At 42.3% G+C, this 10803-nt stretch overlaps 1 protein-coding gene across 1 annotated transcript; it reads left to right on the forward strand.

Annotated features, from left to right (window-relative positions):
* Positions 1-285: 285 nt before the first annotated feature.
* On the forward strand, positions 286-8792 carry LOC308093754 (vimentin-like). The gene is made up of 9 exons (XM_080440087.1): positions 286-902; positions 1948-2008; positions 4836-4931; positions 5379-5543; positions 5833-5958; positions 7356-7576; positions 8143-8186; positions 8287-8378; positions 8491-8792. The coding sequence occupies exons 1-9, from the start codon at positions 355-357 to the stop codon at positions 8527-8529; spliced, it is 1392 nt and encodes a 463-aa protein (XP_080296213.1). The 5' UTR covers positions 286-354; the 3' UTR covers positions 8530-8792.
* The last annotated feature ends 2011 nt before the right edge of the window (positions 8793-10803 follow it).

Below are 10803 nucleotides of genomic sequence, written 5' to 3' on the forward strand. Positions count from 1 at the left end.
TTTTCATTTTATTTATGAAATACTTTTGAAAAAAAATAAATGAAATTGTCTTTAATTGAGTGTGATATTTTTTTGTTTAAACTTAAAAATAAAATAAAATAGATAATATATAATATATATATTATTATCTTTAAATGTAAGAAACTCGTGACCCATAAAAATTGGTCCGCGACCCAAACATGGGTCCCGAACCACTGTTTGGGAAACAGTGCTATAAATAACAGGTCGTCCCGTGCAGCGACATTTCTTGGACCAGGGACGAACTCCACGGATACTGGAGCTGGACCGAACCCGAGGAGGACGACATTAATCTAACTGCATTGAATAGACCTTAAACTATACTCGCCTGACAAGATGTCTTTCAAAACAGGGACCCAGCAGTCTTCCTACAGAAAGATGTTCAGCGGGGAGAGACAACAAGTGAACAGCAGGTCCTCTTACTCCAGCCGCCAGTTCTCCAGTCCGATGCGCGCCTCCTTCCCCCGGGTCTCCTTCGGTCTCTCCTCCTCCGCACCGACCGTCTACGCGACCAAGACCCAGCGGGTGCGGAGCGCCTCGGCCATGCCCCGGCTGTCGTCGGACAACCTGGTGGACTTCTCCCTGTCCGACGCCATAAACACCGAGTTCAAAGCCAACCGCACCAACGAGAAGGTGCAGATGCAGTCCCTCAACGACCGCTTCGCCAGCTACATAGAGAAGGTGCGCTTCCTGGAGCAGCAGAACAAGATCCTGCAGGCTGAGCTGGACCAGCTCCGGGGAAAAGGCACGTCCCGCATCGGGGACCTGTACGAGGAGGAGATGAGGGAGCTCAGGCGTCAGGTGGACTTGCTCACTAACGAGAGAGCTCGGGTGGAGGTGCACCGGGATAACCTCACAGATGACATCGAGACTCTGAAAGACAAGTATGATGTGATATATCATTATCAGATCAATCGGATACAGGATGGGTGGGCACTTAGGTTTATCTGGGCACCTCGTAAAATTGGCTATTTGTCCAAAATGTTAAAGACATATATGAAGTATTCCATACTTTTTGCTTGCAATTGTCTTCCAAACATTGGTGGGGGAGACCTATTTTTAGACAGCATAGATCATGAACATAACATCCAATCAACCCCAAATTTGAACTGGAATGTGAAATTTTTAAAAGTAATGTATAAGGTACATCATTATCAAACTTAATTTTATCCTTCAACTTCTTGTTTATGCCCCAAAATGACTGGATACACGTGTTTTGTAGCAATTTGTATAGCAATTGTAGAAATATTAGACCTTAAAAATGTTTAAGCATGTTCTAATCATGTATACTTTACTTTAATTAAAAACATTTTCCAAAATATATGCATTATTTTTTAATATTTTGGACACAATAGCCAATTTTACATCGAGGTGCCCAGATGTCCCTATAGTGCCCACCTATCCTGTTACCAATCTATCTATCTATCTATCTATCTATCTATCTATCTATCTATCTATCTATCTATCTATCTATCTGTCTATCTGTCTGTCTGTCTGTCTGTCTGTCTGTCTGTCTGTCTAGTATTTATTGCACTTGTAGTTTCCAATGCAGCCATTGAATGGATGTAGCCAGTAGCCACATCTATCTGACTTGACATCAGCATTCTTCAAGTTAAGTAGCCTACAGGTTTATCAAGCAAAAATGTGCAATTGTGCATCACATGCACATTTTGCATACTGTGCCGAATTTCATGGTAGCACCAGCTTTGTGGCTCACTGAAAAGCCCCCACCACTCCACCACGCCCTCTCCTCCCCTCCCTTTTCACTGAAGCTTTGCATCAATGAATGAGTGCAGAAGAGTTAAAATAAATGCAGTCAAGAGTTGGGGAGAGGGCAGAGAATAAATAGCAAGTGGTCCTATAGGCTATAGGTGACACTAGAATGTTAGCAACTTTTCTCTCTCTCTCTCTCTCTCTCTCTCGTTCTAGGTTGCAGGAGGAAATAGGCTTGAGGGAGGAGGCAGAAGCAAACATGCAGAGCTTCAGACAGGTATGAACACTTGACTGTGGAAAGCACAATTCATAAAGCGTCTCATTACCTCACAGCAAAAATGTAAACGGAAACACTCGCCCCATTATCACGAACTCTTAGCAGATGTAATTTTTCCCTTCTTTTCTTTCTTATTTTTTTTATATTTACATTTCCAATTCCTGATTCCCTGTGTATTCTACTCCAGTGGTTTCCAAATGTATTGTCTTATACTCCTTGAGCTGTTTTGCCATGCTGAACCCCCTCACTAATTTGTTTTGATGATTCTTCTAAATGTGTTCTATTAGGCCTACTAACCAACAATATTAATGGACATATCATCGATCTGACAGGAGTCAGGACACAGTGTTGTTTGATATTGAAACTGTCTTGAATGTATCGCCTGCTACCGCTTTCTTGTCAATCATAGTTTCAACCAAAACTAGGTTGCAGTGAGAATGAGATTTTAGTTTTTTTAGATAATTATTTTTGCCACAAAGAAAACACTGTGGCTGTGGTGAATCTGTGGATGTACAGGTACAGCAGTATACTGTATACTGTATGTTTTTATAACCAGCAGTGTTTTGGCTTGGCCTCTTTTTTCCTTTTGTCAATGGGCTCCCCAGAACTTGAATCAACAGCAACTGGACATTTGAGCAATTTATACATTTTTCTAGCTGGTTTGGGTGCAGTTCTGAGCATGGATGTATTGGTTTATTTTGACATACGGGATAGCTCCTATAGTTGATCCGAGGGAGAGCACAGACAATCACATCTCCTGATATCAAGGCCGCTTCTTTTCACCCGAGAGTGAGGAGTTTCAGAGGGAGGACGCAACGCATGCGTAGCTACACGCTATTCCTCCTAGTTCCACACCCCACTGAACTGGTGCCTTGACCAACCTGTAGAAATCGCTAGTCCCAGCTTCCATCTCACAACCAGTCAATTGTCTTCATATATTCATATATTATTCCTATTCTGGTAAACAAACAAAACAAACAAACAAAAAAACAACAACAAGTAAGTAATTTGGCCAAGAAAAGCATAACATTTGCAAGCATCTTCACACTGCACTGTTACCAGGAGCCACATTTTCAAACAAATTCTCTCCTAGGTTCCCTTTATCCAATTATGGGTCATCATGAGCTAGGGGGAGAGGAATGTGCTGTCCTGATGACACAACAGCAGCTTCTGACCCTAATCCAACACAGCATTGTAACAGAGCTATAGCCCTCGTCTGGTACAAAAGGCCAAGTTGTGACTGTTGGGTTAAATCGGGCCAGCAATAAGAGGAGATCATTTTTGCCCGACTGACTGCTCTGGCTACAAGTACAACAGTGTCGACCCAATGTGGTTATCAGAGCGAGATGACAAGCCACCATGTGATGTGACTGTCTGCATGGGGACTGCACAGTGAAATCCTCAGTGTTCATTTAACTCAGAGTGTAGAAGTGGACAATTACACCCTCACGTTTAACACAGTATTTTACTGTGGGAGGCACTCCACAGAGTCTGCAAGTTCAGTTTTCTACCATATTATTATTAAAATACATTTTGAGTTGAATTATTTTCCAAACTTTTCTCCCAATTTTTGTTGTTAGGCCAATTCCTGAATGAATTCCCCACACATTTCTGTATAGTCATGTCACTGCCGCCCATTTTGGTTCACTTGCCCAGTGCCAGAGCCTTCACCAGGAGGATGTAGCACATATGAAAAAATACAGTGCTCCTCACTGTTTACCCCCCCGCTGACAGGACAGTGCCCAGCCCGTAGGAGTCACTGGTAGCCTGGCATGGCCAGACTAATATCACTGCGGGCAATTCTTTTCTTTTTTGCACTGGCAGATTCGTCTGGTTTCCATAGGCTAAGTCGCTGATGCAGCAACAGAGAGTGCCTGGCTTCCCTCCCGCAAATACGGCCAATTATGTTCATAAGGACAGTCATTTAGCATTTTTAAATGACAGTGAAGCCTCCGTGCATTCAACGAACTATTGGAACAACTCCATACTCGTAGAAATTATTATCACAGTGCTAAAGTTAGACCAGGGGTTCGCAAAACTTCCCAAAACATTTGAGACCCAAAAGACAAATTTGGTGTTTTGCAACCAAAAGTACAAAAATACATTATAAATTAATCACTTCAACCCAATTATAAAAAATAAAAATAAATAATTGTTTTCAAAATATACCCTATTTTACAAATACTCAAGTAAAGTATAGATAGTCAAAAACTGTGCTTATAGTTAGTACAGTAGTACTCAAGTAAATGTACTTTGTTACTGTCCACCACTGGGGAACTGTGCTGAGTAGCACACTTTTTTTTTTATTTAGAGCTGCTTCATGTGCTGATACAGTACCTCAATTACCAGCCAGCCAATGCACTGACAAAGCACACTGTTGTGCCGGGGTGTGAGATAGCTAGAGACAGGCTGCTTACACGCACGCACGCACGCACGCACGCGCGCACGCACATGCACGCACGCACATGCACATGCACGCAAACACAGTCAATTATACGGTTTAAACTCGAGTGGCTTGACAGCTCATATGCTGCCAATCTCCCTTAATCGAATCACCCAGGGTGCATGAAAGATTCTCAGTTGATGGAGAACACTTTAAAAAACACACAAGAAAACACACAACATTTGGTTTGTATTGGATGCATGTGACCTTGCCGACCTGTGTGTGTGCGTGTGCGTGTGCGTGTGCGTGTGCGTGTGCGTGTGCGTGTGCGTGTGCGTGTGTGTGTGTGTGTGTGTTTTTGTCTGTGTCAGCAAGTGCCTAATGGACATACTGTACATCACCTTCACAAGTCACCCTATATTGAGAATCAATGTCATGGCACAGGATGTGGACAATGCAGCCCTCGCTAGACTGGACCTGGAGAGGAGAGTAGAGTCACTGCAGGAGGAAATCAACTTCCTCAAGAAACTGCATGAAGAGGTAAGCATATGTTGTGGTGCCTCAAAGTGACATGCCATGACATACCATACCGACTGCAGAAAAAACACCAAATTAAGGATATGAGTCTCAAATGAGTCTCAGTGTCTCAGTACATCGGATGGTTACATCAGTTTTTTCAGAAGGCAGAGCATTCTCATAGACACAGCATATTTGAGTACCATATAAGGCTTGTTACTACAAATCTTGGCCTCAGAGTTTTCTACGCACACACAAGATAAAGAGAACTAAACGAGACAAAGAGCATATTGTAATTGTTCCATCACAATGTTATACACTGTGGCCAAAAGTCTTGCCCTTCTCTTGAACCCAATTGTTGTAGTCAGAAAGTTGTTGCGTCTCGTCAACAATTATTTCAGTTGAAAATCCGCTGTATTGTCTAGTGACACAGTCGTGCGACAAAGTATAAATGGACTTTTGCCCTTGCAGGAGCTGCTGGAGCTACAAAGTCAGATCCAGGAGCAGCTGCATGTGCAGGTGGACATGGACGTGGCCAAGCCTGACCTGACCGCTGCTCTGAGGGATGTCCGTCAACAGTATGAGAGCCTGGCCACCAAGAACATCCAGGAGTCTGAGGAATGGTACAAGTCCAAGGTATAGAAAGCTGAGAGAATTAAGTTGTTGTGGTACTGTAGTTCAGTGATTTTTAACTGTTTTAATTTCAAGGCCCCCCAGTCTGATATGGCTTCAGCGTGGTACTTGACTTCAGAGTTCAGGCAGAGTGGGGGATGCAGGTCTCACTGTTGTGACCATGCACATCGTTTTGCATTTTAATCTATCTGGCCCTCTATCCCTCCATGCAACGTCTGAGTCATGACTGATTTAAGGTACATCTCTCTCCTCTCCTCCCTCTCTTTTTTCTATTCTGTGCTTTGATTGCCAGTTTGCTGATCTCACTGAAGCGGCTGCCCGTAATAATGATGCTTTGAGATTGGCCAAACAGGACGCCAGTGAATACAGACGCCAGGTGCAGTCACTTACATGTGAGGTGGATGCCCTCAAAGGAACTGTGAGTATACTGAGATACACTTCCATTGCACGATAATATACATTTTGCAACATCAACTGCAACAAGAGGGTGCCAGGTAGGTAGCTATATATGGTTACCGGCTAAATGCTAGAAACAGCATAATTGCCCATTATCAGTCATGGCTCTTGTTAATGTTTCCTTAAGACCCTGAACCATTAACTGTTCAATCGCTTCAAGTTGTTTAGGATACCAACATCAGCTCTGAAATTAAATATAAACAGAAATAGCACGCAGTGTGAGTCATTTGGGATCAAGTGAATGAATCGCAAACAAGATGCAGAGAAGAAGGTTCATGAAAAATACAATTTTAGACTGCGTCCTGCTCTAGAGTCTACACCCTGACAATTCTAGCACTTTAAGAGCCAAAACAGCTGACTAGACAGAATGGTGGTGTATGGTGACAAATGACCTTAAGGGCATAATGTGGGTAACTGGACTAGGGTTTCAAAATCCCGGTGATATTCAAGGTGTAAATTCCCCATTGGGAATTAGTGGAAATGTTTTGGGAATACAGTCCTCTCAGGCCTCCATTATCCTCTGCATGGACTTCCTCAATCTTCACAATTATCATCTTCACCATCCACACTTAGTCAGGATGGCTCTGTGTCAGGCCCAAAGAACCTCTACTTTGCCCGAATGGCCACCAGTTTTCCAACTCTATCATTGGACAGCCTGTTGCATGCCTTGGTGTGAGTGTTCCCAAACAGGGAAAAGAACATCAAATTAACATCAAATCATATCTGTATACAGATACATGGAAGAGTGTGCTGCTGAATGCAGTGCATAGTATCATTTGAATTAATCTCTCTCTAAGCACCTGGGAGGAAGTGGACTAAGAAAGGGGAGGAGCCAAACCGAATTCCTGTTTCTACACAAAAAAAGGGTTGGCGTCCCCAGAGGAAAAAACACGGCCTTTTTAACCAAATGGGTTCCCAGATTGCATTTAAATTAAAAGGGCATACTTTTAACCAGTTAAAAATATTTTCTGAAAATAGCCAATCTACAAACCCTCAACTGGTTGTATTGCGACACGTTGTGAGCATTTAGATCTGCTATTTTCACTGAATGTTTGCCTATTTTCGCAGAATGTTTGCTTATTATGTCCAGAACAGGGAGACCAGGGTTCGTGCGGTTAACCAAAATATGCCTAAGACCTAGTATGCTTTTTGTGAATTTCCCCAAATAAGTTTCCCAAATTCCCAAGTTTACCGGTAATTTGTTCAGAAAAAGTCAGAACATTTTCCGGGAATTTTCAGGCCCTTTGCAACCCTAAACTGTACACACAACACATCTGTGCAGAGTTCTTATCAGAATTAATTTGCACAACCACCTTCGCCTTTTTGCACCTATGTGTCGCTCCCTGGCTGTCATCCCAGAATGAGTCCTTGGAGCGCCAGCTGAGAGAGGTGGAGGAGAACTTCTCCATGGAGACGTCTGGTTACCAAGACAGCGTTGTCCGTCTGGAGGAGGACATCGGCCACATGAAGGACGAGATGGCTCGTCACCTCCGGGAGTACCAAGACCTCCTGAACGTCAAGATGGCCCTGGACATTGAGATCGCCACGTACAGGAAACTGCTGGAAGGAGAGGAGAGCAGGTGGGAGATTGAATTGTTTTGCTTCTGTCAGACCAAACATCTAAAAATATATATGTATTCTGGAATTTCCTAAAAACGACCTTTTAAAGATTGACCAACATGTTTTTTTTCCTCTTCTTCTTTATGAGGCTTTAATTGAGACTTTATAGAGATATGATTGATCTCTTTAAAATGTAATGGAAAGTAAAATAGATATGATTGAAAACCGCACTGGCAAGGTCTTATGATCACCATGTCAGCAAACCACTACCCTGAGACTAAATGGTAGAATGGTGTTCATAGTTTATTGAATTAAGCCAATATGCAGCAATAAACCACTTAAACCCAATATACGTCATTGAACAGAGTCCCCCCAGGGGTCTATACTAGGCCACCTCCTTTTTTCTGTCTAATCTACACCAGATCTCTTCTGCGAAAATAGACGATCTACAAGCTCACAGTGTCGCGACGCGTTGTGAGCTTATAGATCTGCTATTCTCACTGAATGTTTGCCCAAGAATATGAACACTGTGGTTCATGTGGTTACATAGTTTACTTAATGCATTAATGTCCTCTTCCATTTGCAGAATCTCCACCCCATTGCCAAATTTCTCTGCTCTAAACCTGAGAGGTAGGCTTGGCTTCCACTTGTTTTGAGAAGTTTCATTTTAGTGTGGATGTCTACTGTCACTTAATAATGTCACATTACGTCCTGTCACATATGACCACAGAAACCATGTTCATGATTGATTCCAAACCTCAAGTTGAAAGCACATCATTCAAGAAGGTCCTTATCAAGACAATTGAGACCAGGGATGGTCAGGTAGAATCAACTTGAAGTGTCCCTCAGTCAATTTTGTCATTTTCGGATGGTCAATTTTAAAGGCCAGAAACACACTCATCACACTAACTCTTGTCTCCTCGTCCTTCACCAGGTGATCAATGAGTCAACCCAGGACGACGATATGGAGTAATCTCTCCATCTTAGATGCCAAATGTCCATTCTCTGCCGTAATGGACAAATGCATTTCCCTGATGCTACAAGCAAGCAAGCAAACAAACCAACCAACCAACCAACCAACTGCAAATTGCTTCTAAAAGTGCCTTTATATGTGAATATCCAGTATGCTCCTTAGTTGAGACAAAAAGTGTCTTGCTTCCTTTTCTGCTCAAAGTATTGTCCTTTGTTACATTTGTTTAGACAACTCTTACATTAGCACAATAGAAATACTTTTTGAGGTCCACAAAATGCCAATTTGTAACAAAAAACTAAAAAGTATTTTTGAACAGTACAATGTGCACGCTTCCAGACATGATGTATGCTAAAAGATGTGACAGTCACATTATGTAAGCAGCAATAAACCATTTAGACAGTAATTCATGATTCTGGGTGTTCTGGTTTGAAACAGCTTGACAATGAAGTGGCATCATTAAAATGGTCCATTTTCTTCAGATTGGACATTTTCACATTGGTGATAATAACTATTGGTCCCTACTCTCTGGTATTATTAAAACATTAGGCTATTGTGGTAATTCATGTGTGGCCTACATATTGATGTTCAAGTCACAGGAAACTAACTGAGGCACAGAGTCACTTGAGAAACATACTTTTGAGTGAACTTTGTAGAAGGCCATCTGGTAATAGGTAAAACCAGTCTGAAGTTGAGTATTCCAGTGGTTCTCAAAGTGGGATCCGGTGACCCCCAGGGATCCTTGAGGGTGTTCCAGGGGGTCCCCAGCAAAATTTGTTAAAATAGCATCAGAATCAGTTTAACCACTTTAACACTACATTGGCTATTTGAAAATAGCCGATCTACAAGCTCATGGGTTGTAGATCTGCTATTTTCAAAACATATTGAAAATATTTTCAGGTGGGGGTCTGTGGCCAAATTAATATTATTTTGGGGACATGAACAACAATGAGAATTATTTTGTAATAATATTTTTGCTCATACTGTACTGTTCATCGTTCAAGCAGATCTGGATAACATTGTAAAATGGAGGAAAATATTTAGTCTACCTGTGTGATTGATAATAATTAGTTGTAAAGAGCTAATATTTACAAATAAAGGTTTTCATATGAAAAGCTCATAATACTGAAGTAGGCCATTGGCTTGTGAAAAGGTTCTGATATTAGTGGAGGTTTTGCTCTTGAACTTCCTAGGTGTGACTGCCATCTGTTGGTTGTTGATGTGTCAATTATGTTGTGTCTAGCTCACCAAAAAGCATAGTAGACTAGACTAGGCTGCTATGATTTCAAGCTTTAATGTAATAAATTCACTATAGTCTCCCTAAATGCATAAGGAGATGGATAATGAATGCATGGCCAAAATAGGGTAGCCCATATACCCTTCAGAATCATCAGACACATTACAAACGCAGAATTAACAGAAACAACTCAACTGGCTTACGCGTTAAAGTATTTTTAATTGGGTGCTTGATTTTCTGTTCATTTTAATAATCCTGGACACCTGCCAGGTAATTATCGAGCTTGTTTTCTTCTGCCCCGAGAGAGATCAATCAGTTTGCCATGAGGACAACTTTCTGCTGGAGTCGTGACGTGTCAAAAAGGAAGCGCGCCAGTCGGGGAGATGAAAGCATGATTCAAACGAGATATTTATCTTCTTAAAACGCGCGGGTGCCTGAATACTAGCTGCTATTTTTTTCTCTTTTTTTTAATCAAAAATGAAGACACAAATTAGGATATCAAAGAAGCAGTGTGTTTCATGAATAGCCAACGCTTACAGCGTAGCCAACGCATGTTATCTCTCTGTGCTCTGAGAGCCACAGCTAGTTGGACCCAAGTGACTTTAGTTTGCACATTTGGGATAAAATGAAATATTGGCTGCCTTGAAACACAATTGACTGCCAGCTGCAGAGTAGAGCCTAATAACATTGGCTTCCACTTCGGTAATGGGCTCTGTGACATCTGCGTTGACCAGGACAAGGAACGCGTTGGTGAAAGTGGGCTCAGAACCGGAGCAGCTGCAGCACGACTCGGAGGAGCGGGTCAGGAAGAAAAGCGGAGGCTTGGACGTGTCGCCTCAGCCTGGCCCCGTTGGACCCGTTGAACCCGTTGGACCGCACAGCCGACCCGGACCGTCGCTCTCCGACGTGCTGACTGTGGCGGACTCGAAGGAGCAAACTCCACACAGGCAGCCTTCTGAGTGTGATCTACAGAGTGGTATGTCCAACTGTATTTTAATTTATCAACCCATTTAATTAGATTTTAGCTATAGTAACATAGG

This window comes from Gymnoscopelus braueri (assembly GCF_963280865.1).
Source record: "Gymnoscopelus braueri genome assembly, chromosome: 10".
NCBI lineage: Eukaryota > Metazoa > Chordata > Actinopteri > Myctophiformes > Myctophidae > Gymnoscopelus > Gymnoscopelus braueri.